Consider the following 13,433-nt stretch of genomic DNA (forward strand, 5'->3'; position numbering starts at 1 on the left):
ATATCTACAATAAAATAACATCTTTGTCATTTTCTGTTCTAAACTCTCCTGATTTTTTATACATCTAAGAATGAGTGGTTAAGATTTGTTATCTGTTTAGATCAAGGGAAAATCGTGGTCTAATACAACAAAAGTATCGGACAATTTAGAATGGAATATATATATATATATAATAGTATTGAATGGACATTATAAGTTCCTTGGGGAACTATGCAAACTACAAACAACTCATTGTCAAACAATGTAGATTGAAGTTGATGTATCAAAAAAAAAAATGAGATTTAAAGCCTAAAGAAGGGGAAGAAAGATACTTTGAAACTGAAATTCTTAATCAGTTTTCTTATGGGGAATGATTCCTTCCATTTTCTTGTGTTTCTAGATTATACCTTTAAAAGAAACGTGATTGACTAAACAAAATATATTATAAGCACAAATCACACAACTAAACGTGGAAATTATTGGGCGGCACTGAAGTTTGTTAGAAAATTTAGCAACACTTGAACATTTTGTTTGAATAAAGTTTATGCATTCTTCAAGGAACAACACTGCTAGTTCCAAGGTATTTCTTGTTTCTTCCAACTCTAAACTCTTTCATAAAAAGGCTGAGATAGTGGCTTATTTAAATAATAATAATAATCCCACATTAATGCAGCTAAATTTGACTATATACTGTCATTACTGATTAGTTTAAGGTTTAAACATGTTGGGTTATCAGCAGTTTTGTCAGATCTCTTACAAAGCCCACGTAAGAGCAAACTTGAGGAAAGATGAATGAATTTGGTGTACTATACATTCTGACACGAGGGTATCAAAAATTGAGCATAAAAGCTTCAAGTGCAAAGACTAAAGGGAGTGGGGGTCCGGGGTTTAAAGATGAGAGAATAGACTGGGAATCAATAATTGAAGGGGATTCTATGTGTGAAGAGAGTTCAAGTAGAAAAGATAGGGTTTTACTATATTAAGTCTACAGCTTTATAAAATGGTGAAGATGTCTTTGTCACTTAACTATTTCTTGATGTTAAATGGTAAGATTTTTCATGTGACTTACATCCATAAAGCAACCATTTACTTCAGCTTGTTGTTCACAGGACACAGTCCCACAATAATTTATCAACAAAGATGAGATAAAGACAAAAGAAATGTGACCTTATAAACGCATGCGTGTGCTGACTTAAACCCTTGAACATGATAATTTCATGAATGAAAAAGATAAGGTTTTGAGTACATGTTGATTCAAGTACATTTTACATATTATAATAACGGAAACTGATACAATACTATGATGGATCCATTAGACTCATTCAATATTTCAATAGTTAAAAGACTATTTCAGAAAACTAATGGTTGAGATGGGATAACTGTATTATGACTCGTATCTTATAACAGAAATTAATATAACTCTAAGATCTATCTATTGAATATCTTTAATGGGTTAAAGTTAAAGACAATTTTAAACAGTTAATGGTTGAGAACAGATAATTGTATTATAATTCATATCATTAGTACATAATCATATTTTACATTTTATAATGGATACTGATATAATACTGAGATCAGATCGATCCATTGGATTTCTTTGATGGTCTAATAGTTAAAGACTGTTTCAAAAACCTAATAATTAAGATAGGATTAATAAATACCATATGTAATAATGAAACTTATATAATACTAAATAGTGATAGAATTTGAGGTAGGCCTGACTCATCACCTAATAAGGCCTTGTTGAATTGGAGGATTATCCTCTCTTATAACCTAGTAGGCTTGAGCGTGCCTAATCTATGTAGACTCCATCAAATAGATCTCTTTGATTATTATGACTACTTAATAGTCAAAGATACAACACGTATCATAAGTTGTACATCATTAAAAGTTTTCTTTGATTGATGAACATGGTTTGCATATTTGACAAGTTAAGATCAATTCTGTCAAGTCATATGAGCATTGACAAGAGAGGTGGTGCATGTGCAAACCCTAAACCCTAAATCTTAAATCCTAAACCTTATCATTAGTACATAAGTATATTTTACATTTTATAATAGATACTGATATAATACTGAGATCAGATCGATCTATTGGATTTCTTTGATGGTCTAATAGTTAAAGACTGTTTCAAAAACCTAATAATTAAGATAGGATAAATAAATTCTATATCTAATAATGAAACTGATATAATACGAATAGATGTATTTGATTATCGCGACTACTTAATAGTCAAAGATACAACCCATATCATAAGTTGGTACATTCTTTTAATGATGAATATGGTTTGCATATCTGACAAGTTAAGATCAATTCTGTCAAGTCATCTAAGCATTGACAGGAGAGGTGGTGCATGTGCAAACCTGGTAAGAGAGAGACGTTAATTTTGTAGCTGTGAAGCACTTGCCAACCTGAGTTGGCTGCTAGTTTGACTTAAACTTGAAGATCTAATCATATAATGTGTGAAATTTTGAATGATTGTTTTGAAACTTAACTGGTCGTTCTAAGATGAACCCTAAAGTCAATGTGTTTGATTAGATATGACACTAAAAAACCTCACTCTTTTTCTTATATTTACTATTACATTGTCATTGATTTTTACGTCCATGATGCTACTATTTTATTGCTTAAACTTTGTCTTTAGAAGGAATAGTTTTCTTGGTAAACTGTTTTTCTCGGAAATCTAATATCAAAGTCATAGTTAGACAACTGTTGAATACACTTTCTCAAACATTTATAATATATTATTTTAATACTAACTTGTGGAAATATCTAGTGTCTTCATAGTCATGGGCACTTGCCAATTACCCAAAGTTTTCAGCCCAAACAGACTTTACTGGAACTTTACAAGGGCTGATCCAATTCTACTAAGGCCCAATTTTTAGCCATTTTGGCAACAGTGTTGGTCATAAGTCATAACAATTCAATTAGTGAAAGGTACACTTGGTTCATTATTCTATACTTTTTAGAATAATATTTAAAAAAAATAAAATTGGATGGTTATTATGACGAAGGATTTAAAAATTAACAAAAATACTCCCATAGGTTTGTTTATTTACTAAACACTCCTATAATAAAATATTAAAAATTAACAAAAATACTCTCACCCACTTATTAAATATCGACAACCGACCACCACCACTGAAGGGTGGCTGAAGTTGCCTTATCGGTGCACTATCAATTGGATCTGGCTGGTCAAGTACCGATATAACTTTTTCTAGCATGATCCACAATGGATTTGGCGGGAAAATGTCAGATCTACAACTAGATCTGGCCATTGACGGCCAAATCTGGCTACATTTGGTCGTCAACAATGGCCAAATATATGGCCGTCATTGACAACTGACTACAGCTAAAGATCTGGCCGTCAACAGCTAGATCTTTGGCCGTAGATCTGGCCTTTTCCGAACAGATCGACGATTGATCTGGCCAAAAAAGGCCAGATCAGTTCACTACTGGCCATATCCAACAGGTAGTGTGCTATTATACCAGATTCCGGCCAGCATCCAGTGGTGGTGGCTGGAATTTGGCAAATGTGGCTTGTTGGGGTGTTTTTGTTAATTTCTAAAATTTGTTTTGGGGGGTGTTTAGTTAAATTAACAAATCTAGGGGGATTAAAAAGAATTAAATACTATAGAATAATATTTTGAGAATAAGGAAATAAATGTGTATTTTGGATAGAATAGGGAATAGAGTAGTGAAAAATTGTGTACTAAAGGGGCCCTTACTTTTTTTTTTTTTTTGGGTAATTGAGGTGTTTAGATCAGTTTGCACGTATTTCAATTAATTTTTGAGATCCATTGAATACCATACAAGTCCAATGAATCAAATAAGCCACAAATATGGTAAATGGTCACTTAGTATAACTCAAACACAAGACCTCTGGATAACTTAAGATCTTATCATCCGACTCTTTAACCACTTGGCTTGTGGTTAGATGGCAAGACCTTATATTACCTAGAATTACTTCACATTTTTTCCTAGACTGTAAATTTGATGCCAAAGCTAAACTCAATCTCTCTGTCTCATTAGATGCCAAGAGAAACTAAACTAGTGTATGAAATTAGAACCAACAAATTACGATACCCTTACTTCATTCACATGCTTTTAAATGGAAATCTCTCATTTTCATTGTCCTTTGGCCTCACTGGAAGCCGTCAATTATTGGAGTTAGTTAAAGGGTATTCTTAAAATCATTGAACATTATCTAATAATAACTATACTGTAGTTGGAAGGCAAAAAAAGAAAGCTCTTAAGAGAGCCAAATTGAAGTTTGGCTTCATTAGCTTTTATGTTGAGTTTCCATGGCCTATCTTCCCAGAATTCAAGTTCTTACAAACTTTTGTCATTTTCAATGGAACTGATTCAATCACAATCTCAATGGTCCATTTCCTTGGATTGTGACTTCCATGCTATACTTGTTATGTATTCTTTGCTGTCTTTTCTCTTCAAATAAACTAATAATTATTATTATTATTATTTTTTTTTTTTATGGATAAGAACACGCAAGGGTTTAATCGGAAGGTCAAGTGGTGATTTGTTGTCACAAGGTTTAGGTTATTGAAGTTGAATTTGTCCCACATCACTAAGTTAGTGAGCCGTTATGGTGTATATATATGATTGGGCTCCATCTTTTCTTAAGCTAGCTTTTGGGAGTGAGTTTTACTCCCTACTTTATCATGGTATCATAACCACATTTGTTTGAGATGATGATGAGTTTGAACTCGACCTTGCATGCCGAGTGTGAGGGAGGGTATTGGGCTTGAATTTTTCTATATAGTTGAACTCTCTCCTCCCTTGAGTTAGTTTTTGAGTTTGAATATTTTGTGGTTGGACCTCCTCCTTTCTTGAGCTAGCTTTTGAACTCAAACCCACTTTATCATAAGTATCTAAGCCCCCGCATAGATACATGCATGACTAAAAGTCATTACTTTTCGTTTCTCAAAAAGTCATTGTTTCTCGTTTCTCGAAAATTATACGATTAGACAAAGTTTGAGGTTTGAGCCCACTCAGAGGTACATGCATGGTCAAGGGTAGATTACACGATTTGGCAGGGGTTCCAATTTCGAACTCGTAGAGATTACAGTTTCGAATTCGTGCATGCGAAACAAATGCAAAGGATTTTTGGACGTTTGTTTGAAACTCAAAATCGAATTTAGAAAACAAACGATTTTTGCTTTTGTGATCGTTCTCATAAATTTGATGTTCCTTATGCTTATCGCTCTCTAATTCTTCTAGACTTGGCCAAACCAAAAATCAATAAATAATTAATCAAAAGAAAAAGCATTAGTGGTGTAAGATTAAGAAGTCTTAATGGGGATGTTGACAATCTCAAATCACATATGGTTCTTTCACTTTCTGGCAAAATTTCTGTCAACCAAAACCACTCTCCAGTTCCAACAATTGAGGATGGGTTTGGCGATTTTGAACAAACTCAAAGTTGACATTAAGCACCTGCAATATATATATATATATATAAAACGTCCATGCAATTCAAAGCTGACAAAGAAATCACAGTCCCATTGCAGTGGTTCATAAATAATTTAGTTAAAATACTATTCTGGGTTGCTAACAATCTCAGTGGAAGAGATTTTCAAGCAGCAAATTTATATTTATTGGAGTTTTCAGCAGGCCTACATGGAGGGTTTTTATTGTGAGAATCTTGGACATTCAATTGGGCAGCAAATTTCCAAATTTAGATCAATTTTAGTCAATACTGTCAACAATCTCTCTAGATTATGAGCATCCTGAAATGGTTAAGTTGTTGGTAGATGTTACCAGCTCATACAGAAGATAATTCTAGTTGAAAATAAAAGTCTATGCAATTACCACCAAGATGTTGTGTTTAGCGTGCACAGATTTGTTTCGTCCTTCATCAGGAACACATCTACTTACTTGGTAGAACCGAAGACTTATAAATTAACCTAAGCTACAAGCCTTCTTACATATAAGAGTTCAGGTTTAACTGAGTAGATATTGTCCACTTTCAGTTTACTCCACACAGATTTGATTTTGTTTTTCAAATAATCGTCCTTGGAAAGTAAGAATAAATTGAATTAAATAACTCGACGCAAGCTTAGATCTCAAGACATACAAAATCTGATTTGTATAGATTAATTTTATCATAATTTAATGATATGTGTGACTTCAGAATTCATTTTTCTCCTGTTTCATCGAAATTTAAGAATGAGCTGTAAGGTTAGAGATTTAGGATTTGACTTGCAGAGAAGGGTCTATTTCTTGAGCGAGGATTTGGACAAACTCTAGTTTAACTCTACAGAAGCTGAATTCTGAACAAATTAAGAATTGAATTGAATTTATTTCTTAAATCAAGATTATGTCATTTCCCATAAATTCTTCATATGAATGAGATTGAATCTTAGATGTGGACCATACTCAATCAAAGACAAGCAGTGGTCCCACTTACTGGATTTATCAACTGAATGTGGACCTATCATTGATACTCATCAATCTATAACACATTGACAAGAGGCAATCAGATAGCCACCTTCATTATTTCCTTTTAATCATATCAGGAAAATTAAATATGAAAATATTTATATTGGAAGATTTCATATATTGCATATAAATATGATGCACAAATACTATCAAAACATTCATAGAGTTTTCTGAAACCTTTGAGTCTCTCATCACCTGAGGTTTCTGAAACCTTTCAGACTTCAGAGTGCAATGGAGAATCAGAACTCTAGTAATCCTGATAACGCCTTCATGGTTTTTTCTAATGGCAGCTTCTTTGGTCATCAACAGACTCAGCTTGCCATCAACTTTACCGATAATATTCAGAGCTTTACACATCCTGGAGACCAAACTGGTGTGCCAGGTTTAGGATTGGCAGGCGATTTCAATCCTGATAGCAGGATTCGGAAGCCGGCGCATACTGTTGACAGCCTGGTGAATTTTTCTCCTCCTGTTTCTGCAAATAATGAGGTCAAGAGGAGCTTTTTGTTTTTTAATTTCTTGATTTTTAGTTTCTGCAGAATGAAAGTAATAGTTTTTCTGTTTGATTTTTGCAGAGCTTGAGTGGAAGAAAAAGAAAGAGAAACAGTGAGAAAGTGGCGGAGAAACCAAAAGAAGTTATCCATGTGAGAGCAAAAAGAGGTCAAGCTACTGATAGTCACAGTTTGGCAGAAAGGGTATAAATATTTTTTCTCGTATATGAAAATTCTCAGTTGCGGACACTCGGTATTCCTGACGTTTAGCTCTTATTTGATGTTAGGTAAGAAGAGAGAAAATAAATGAAAGGTTGAGGTGCTTACAGGACCTCGTTCCAGGATGCTACAAGGTAAGAAATAAAAAAAAAAAAAAAAAATTATATTATACTCTCTGTTTGTGTAAGATTTAATGAATGTTACATTTTATGAATAAAATTGCAGACAATGGGAATGGCAGTGATGTTGGATGTAATTATAAATTATGTTCGGTCTCTGCAGAATCAAATTGAGGTTGGTCTTCAATCAAGAAATTCATTTTCTGTTGTTTACATTAAAGTTTGAATAACAAATTCTCTGGTATGCTGCTTCCAGTTTCTGTCAATGAAGCTTTCAGCAGCTAGCATGTATTATGACTTCAACTTGGAGCTCGATGCTACAGAAACCATGCAGGTAAATTAGAAAATAAATATATATTTTAGTTTAATTTATTTGTTTTAGAGCGATTGAGTTTTTTATTTAATGCAATTGTGATGTTGTAGGGAACATATGCCTATGATGCACGAGAGATGGAGAGGATGGTGAGAGAAGGGTATGGAGGCCCTTCTTCCTTCCACTCTACATGGTCTCTTTGAAATCATTCATCCTTTAATATAATTTGCTTTTACTTTCATTCTTAGATATAAAACTCCATATACTTGCAAAAAAGGGGGAAAAAAAAAAAATTGTATATCTGATATTCCATCCATGACTACTGATGGAAATAATCATTAAACGAAACGAAACGATATCAGTATCTTGTATTTTCTTCTTCTTATTATTATATTTGAGATTGATCTGAGTTTCTGATTTGTGTTGTATCTCTTTTATGTTCATGTAATAAATTACTAGAAAGAATAACTTCTGCAATGGTTTTTCACGGTAGTATTAAAATCCTGTTGTAAAAGGCTCTTCTATTCTCGTAATAGTAATAAATCTTGGCTATAAAAGATGATCTCACAAAAGTATGATTATTGGTAGAGAATTATATAGTGAATGGTTGAGAAATGGTGGTTATGAAAAGGCAGGTACATTGCATCTCAGAGATATTGAGATACGTAGATTAGACAGTTTCAATAGAGCCATTGATGAAGAGAATGAGTGACCTATCAGGAGGGTGGGTTCCTTGCCCTTAATTTGAAAGGACAAAAGAAACTCACACTGTCCTTTCACATCGTCATAGTATATAATACATATCTCATCTTGTTCTAAGTGAAAAGAGACCAAAATCATAGATATTTCAGTCTACTGATAGTAATAAACTGCAGAAAAAAACCAATATGGGTCCTTCCAATTTGAATTCTAAAGGATTATGTGATATCACTTTTCATTAACTATCAATTATAATAAGTATGTAGATTCTAATCTTATTCATTCTATCTATCAATACCTTGAAGGAGACTTCTCAGCTGTTGAGGACTCAATTAAATGGGCAGATTCAGCCACTCTGTTAGTTAGAAGTATGAAGAATTTAATTTAGTACCTCTAACCATTGAAAGTACCAAATCTTGGAAAAGATAATGTCAACTTCTGTTTCACGATAGATATACACATTTCAGCACAAATCTTGTTTTATATATATTTAAAAGGATCTTATAATTTTCTTAAAAAAAAAAAAAAAATTCCTTTTATTTAATCCTAAACCCTTCTATATTTATAAGTGTAGATTCTCTGTGTTGATGCTCAGATTTTGACACCAACGACTCGCACGTGCAAAGTACTAAGCAGTTCTTGGAAATTATACGTGAATAATTATGATAATATAATGCAAAGACCGAATAATAAATGAAAGATGATTTTTAAAGTGATACGAATGCTTAAAACGAATCCTACATCTATTGTTATTTTATATATGAGAGATTACAGGAGGTCGCATATAGCAAACAACGAACAAAGGTACAATAACTGAATATTAAGTCAGTCTCTTTCTCTTAGGTTATCTTTGTTCTAAAAATAAAGATTACAATCAGAATGAGGATTCAGTCTTAGAATCCCAAAAATGAAAAGGGGAGTCCTCTATATATAATAGAGGAATTTAAGGTAATGATTACAAATCTGTAAGTGGGTAGGTGTCGTGCAAGTTCTCCTTGTGTCCCATTATAACTTAGGAAATATACTCAAATTACCTCAAGCTTGGACATGTGTGCGACCCTAATTCACTTATAAGTAAGACCTGAATCTGTCAAGTTGGTGACAGCCATACTCTTTTTGTCATAAGGCGACGTGACAGCTCCTGAACGGCGCAAAACCTTCTTGAACTTTGATTGGCGCTTACTGATGTAAGCTTACGTCAGCCCCGACTTTTTAAACATAACACTCTGCATTAAAGTTTCGTATGCTTAAATCTTTTACTTTTTTTTTTTTTTTTGAAACCAAATATGAATAGCATTTACGCACCTTTAAATTACTAATTATATGAACATCCGTTATATCCTTTATATAAAAGTTTTTTGTTCAAGGAATGTTGGATTACTGGAATCTTTTATTACCTTAAAGATTATTTGGAATCTTTATGAAAATGTGTTTGGTTAGTTAGTGGGTATGTTATATTAATATGTTTGGTTAGGGGGAATAAATTGGTGGATATATTATTTAAATTACTAAATTGCCTTCTTTTTAAATATTAATATAATATTAATTTTATTATTAATTTTTGAATAGTTTTTTTAACCCCCAATATTTTAGATTAAGTTAAAACACCCCCGCTTATATAAAACTTTTATTTATGACAAAATCACCCCCACCCCCCGCCACCACCGCAAACCACCGTCGGAAGTCTCTAAAAGTCGTCGTGAGTAGCTCATCGTGACCACGAGGCTACGATATGGTCGTTTTTTCCATATTGATGGCCAAAAATGGCCATATTAGGCTATATCAGGCCAGATCTCTTCCAGCTGAAATAGATCTGGTCGTTAACAACCAGATCTCGCCTAGATTTGGCCAATAAAGGCCAAGGGTCTGGCTGTTAACGGTCAGATCTGCTCTCGATATGGCCTTTTCGGCCATCAATATGGCCAGAAACGACCATATTGGGGCCTCACGGTCATGGTGAGCTACTCACGACGACTCCAGGTGACTTCCGATGACTTCCTGCGGTGGTCAGCGGTGGTTTGGCTGGTGGCAGGCGGTAGCAAGTGGGGTAAGGGTGATGGCTTGGGTAAGCTGAAATTTGTTTTGATTTCAAAGGTAATTTTGTCCAAAAAATTAATTAAATTAGGTAAAATGGTAAAAGCAAGATTCATGTAAATAAATTAAAAAATAAGGGCATTATTGTCCTAAAATTTTATTAATAAGGGATAAAATTGTAAAAAAAAATTACCCAAGTAATCTTACAATACTTAGGGGGGTTTAAAAATTTACCCAAAGAATCTTATATTACTTGACAAACCAAACATAGTAATCAAGTAATATAAGATAATTTAACCTCAATAATCCCACGTAACCCCCAACCAAACCCCCCTGAAAGGTTATTCATATCCACTACTAAGTTGGTAATTTTTTCAAAAGTTATTTTAACCAAAATAGTGATGGTGAAAAAAAAAAGGTAATGTAATGGCGAAGTGGTTGTTAAATTACATTTTTGCCCTTCTAGCAACTAAACCCAACCAGAAAAAGTTCCCTCGGTAGCAAGTGGTAGTTAAACAGACTCGCATGGTTTTGAACGCCCAGCTTCTAATTTGTCCACCATCGCCAGTCAAGAGATGTTGCAGGCTTTTGCTTCTATCTCCCCCCTCCACGTGGCACTCCCTGCCGCCGCACGTGTCAAGTCTCCACCACTTGCTTTCCCAATGAGCCAACCGCCTCCTCGCCATTTCCGATCACTCGCCACTGTGACCGCCGCCAAGTCCACTCCCTCTGCATTTGTTGACCTCAAAGCTGGCAAAGGGTATTGAAAAAATCTATGGGCTTATTACTTTTCTTGGAAAGTTCGCATTTTTATCGTAAAGTTTAAATTTTTATTATTGTTTGATAACGTTTCGTAGAATGAGTGAGTTTCATGATATTGAGCTCAAAGTCCGGGATTATGAATTGGATCAATATGGAGTTGTGAATAATGCTGTCTATGCAAGTTATTGTCAACATGGTAAGAATTTTTTTCACTGATTCTTGTTTAATGTATCCAATTTTTGTTTTGAATTTTTTTTTTTTAGTGAAGAGAATTAGATAAGAATTCCAGTTGATGTATTTGGATTTGGATTTGATTGGCTCGTGTTGACCTAAAATTGTTCAAACTTGTTTCTTCTAAGTGGGTGGTAAGAGGCAGGGGCTGATTTGGTAGATCTCAGCTTCCATTCTATAGTTTATGAAAAGTGAACTCTTGTGCTCCAAATTGGGTTTTAGAGAAGGATTGATTTAGATGTTAAGTTTGTGACAACAGAGGAAATGTTTTGGGTGCTTTCAACAATGGAGATTTTGTTTTTGAATGCATTTTCTTTTTAAGTTCCTAAACAATTTGATTAATATGGTTTTAAATGAAGGAGGTGGTAGGAGTTTCTTGGTTTTGAAACGTGCTCATGTATGTTTTAAAGAATTATGGAGAGTTTTTTCGTCAGTCTTGATGTGGATTGAGTGCTATTCCTTCAATTTCTTACTCAGGTCGTCATGAGCTTTTGGAAAGGATTGGTATCGATTGTGATGCAGTTGCCCGCACTGGTGATGCATTGGCCCTATCAGAGTTGTCACTCAAATTCCTTTCACCTCTAAGAGTATGCCCTCTGATCTTTAAATCTGTGATTACTAAACCTTTTATCTAGTTGTATATATCAATTTACTTATGTATTATGAGGAACTAAACCTCATGTAAGTACAAAATACTCCTGGTTGGTTATTTTTCTCTCACATGGGCACTTGTGGATCTAAAGTGATTAATATTAGCATTGGGTTGTCAAAGGAATAAGAATGACTTTCATGGAAAAATCATTGAACACAAATACTTATCTTTGTCCCTCTTGAAACTTTAAATTGAAGTGACCATCTTTGGAAAAGATTGCCTTTTGCTTAACCACAAAAGATTTTCAGTGCTAGCACAATATGCTTGCTTCAATTCATAGCTGCCATTTTAGTTCTTAATGGCAAAAATTCCATAATTACAATGATCTTATTTATATCCTTCCACATGGTGCATTTGCAACCAGAGTGGAGATAAGTTTGTTGTGAAGGTGAGGATCTCTGGCTCATCGGCTGCTCGCTTATACTTTGAGCACTTCATTTTTAAGCTGCCAAATGAAGAGGTTTGTCGTTCTCAACCCTGAACTGAACTTCTACATTGTTTTTATGAACCGCCATGATGCTCAGTGCTCTGTTATGTTTTGTGCAGCCTATTTTGGAGGCAAAGGCCACAGCAGTTTGGCTTGACAAACATTATCGCCCTGTCCGTATTCCACCTGAGATGAGATCTAAATTTGTTCAGTTTCTTCGCCATGAAGATTCTAATTGATTTAATTGCAAAAAGAACTTTTTCAACAAAATTCTTGCCTATATACCCGCTGGAACCGATAGTACATTTCCCTCACAATATACCTTTTTCAGCTTCTTATAAAAACCTGGACTCTACAAAACTAATTATACTTGCTTAGCAATATCTGACAACTTTCTTGGGATAAAAGAAAAAAGGGTGGCGGAGGAAATGATCGGCCATGATTTGAGGATTTTAAAAGATTGATTCTTTAACCTTATACTTGTTTGTGTAATAAAGATGTTGATTTTGACATCATCATCCTGGAGCTCAAATGCTTGCATCCTTCTTGTAGAAGATTATATTTTGTTGTTTCCTTTGAAATTGTTTACGCTTATGCAATATGTAATCATGCAAGAGATACCATTTGACTGTTGTCATCTGTGTTTGGCAATGTGAGATTATTTTTACTGAAAGTAGTTCTCTCTGGTTCATTTTTTTATACAGATTGTGCTATGTTCAGTCGATATTAAGTATCTTTGCATAGTGAGAGAAAGGGGATTTGATTTATTTGATCAAAAACTTATTCAATCACATATATCTATAAAATCTTCTACTAGGTTTTGGAATCCTAGAAGAGGGTTACTCTTATTGGTTTTTATAAACCCTATATCATAAACTTTTGGTGAAGAGAAATTGAAGCCTCTCTCTTTCTATATATTTGTGATTTTATGATTCCTAAAATTTAGGATTAGATTATGAAAATTTAGGGTTTCAATGTTAAAAATTAAAACAAAAATATAAAATAAAGAATGAGTACATTTAGAAATTATAATGTTATTTCTAATCAT

At 33.8% G+C, this 13,433-nt stretch overlaps 2 protein-coding genes across 3 annotated transcripts; both read left to right on the forward strand.

Moving 5' to 3' along the window:
* Positions 1 to 6,599: 6,599 nt before the first annotated feature.
* LOC116114255 (transcription factor bHLH75-like) lies at positions 6,600 to 7,958 on the forward strand. Of its 2 annotated transcripts, none has more exons than XM_031400415.1 (6): positions 6,600 to 6,927; positions 7,014 to 7,133; positions 7,217 to 7,282; positions 7,374 to 7,442; positions 7,524 to 7,601; positions 7,691 to 7,958. In XM_031400415.1, exons 1-6 carry the CDS (start codon positions 6,670 to 6,672, stop codon positions 7,781 to 7,783), a joined length of 684 nt encoding a protein of 227 aa, XP_031256275.1. In that variant the 5' UTR covers positions 6,600 to 6,669; the 3' UTR covers positions 7,784 to 7,958. The 2 variants fall into 2 exon arrangements, with proteins under 2 accessions (XP_031256275.1, XP_031256276.1); XM_031400416.1 differs by having other exon boundaries at positions 6,600 to 6,891.
* A 2,870-nt stretch (positions 7,959 to 10,828) lies between these two features.
* LOC116114249 (acyl-acyl carrier protein thioesterase ATL3, chloroplastic-like) lies at positions 10,829 to 13,052 on the forward strand. Its single transcript, XM_031400407.1, has 5 exons — positions 10,829 to 11,073; positions 11,171 to 11,271; positions 11,784 to 11,893; positions 12,323 to 12,418; positions 12,505 to 13,052. The coding sequence occupies exons 1-5, from the start codon at positions 10,889 to 10,891 to the stop codon at positions 12,622 to 12,624; spliced, it is 612 nt and encodes a 203-aa protein (XP_031256267.1). The 5' UTR covers positions 10,829 to 10,888; the 3' UTR covers positions 12,625 to 13,052.
* The last annotated feature ends 381 nt before the right edge of the window (positions 13,053 to 13,433 follow it).

The sequence above is a fragment of the Pistacia vera genome, unplaced genomic scaffold (assembly GCF_008641045.1).
Source record: "Pistacia vera cultivar Batoury unplaced genomic scaffold, PisVer_v2 Contig704, whole genome shotgun sequence".
Classification (NCBI taxonomy): domain Eukaryota; kingdom Viridiplantae; phylum Streptophyta; class Magnoliopsida; order Sapindales; family Anacardiaceae; genus Pistacia; species Pistacia vera.

Bases quoted from the DNA above. Each gene is read 5' to 3' on its own strand.
- LOC116114255 (XM_031400415.1), top strand. From the start codon at position 6,670: ATGGAGAATCAGAACTCTAGTAATCCTGATAACGCCTTCATGGTTTTT. The intron at 7,283-7,373 runs GTAAGAAATAAA...ATAAAATTGCAG, and splicing joins TCGTTCCAGGATGCTACAAG to ACAATGGGAATGGCAGTGAT. The intron at 7,602-7,690 runs GTAAATTAGAAA...GTGATGTTGTAG, and splicing joins ATGCTACAGAAACCATGCAG to GGAACATATGCCTATGATGC.
- LOC116114249 (XM_031400407.1), top strand. From the start codon at position 10,889: ATGTTGCAGGCTTTTGCTTCTATCTCCCCCCTCCACGTGGCACTCCCT. The intron at 11,272-11,783 runs GTAAGAATTTTT...TTTCTTACTCAG, and splicing joins TGCAAGTTATTGTCAACATG to GTCGTCATGAGCTTTTGGAA. The intron at 12,419-12,504 runs GTTTGTCGTTCT...TGTTTTGTGCAG, and splicing joins TTAAGCTGCCAAATGAAGAG to CCTATTTTGGAGGCAAAGGC.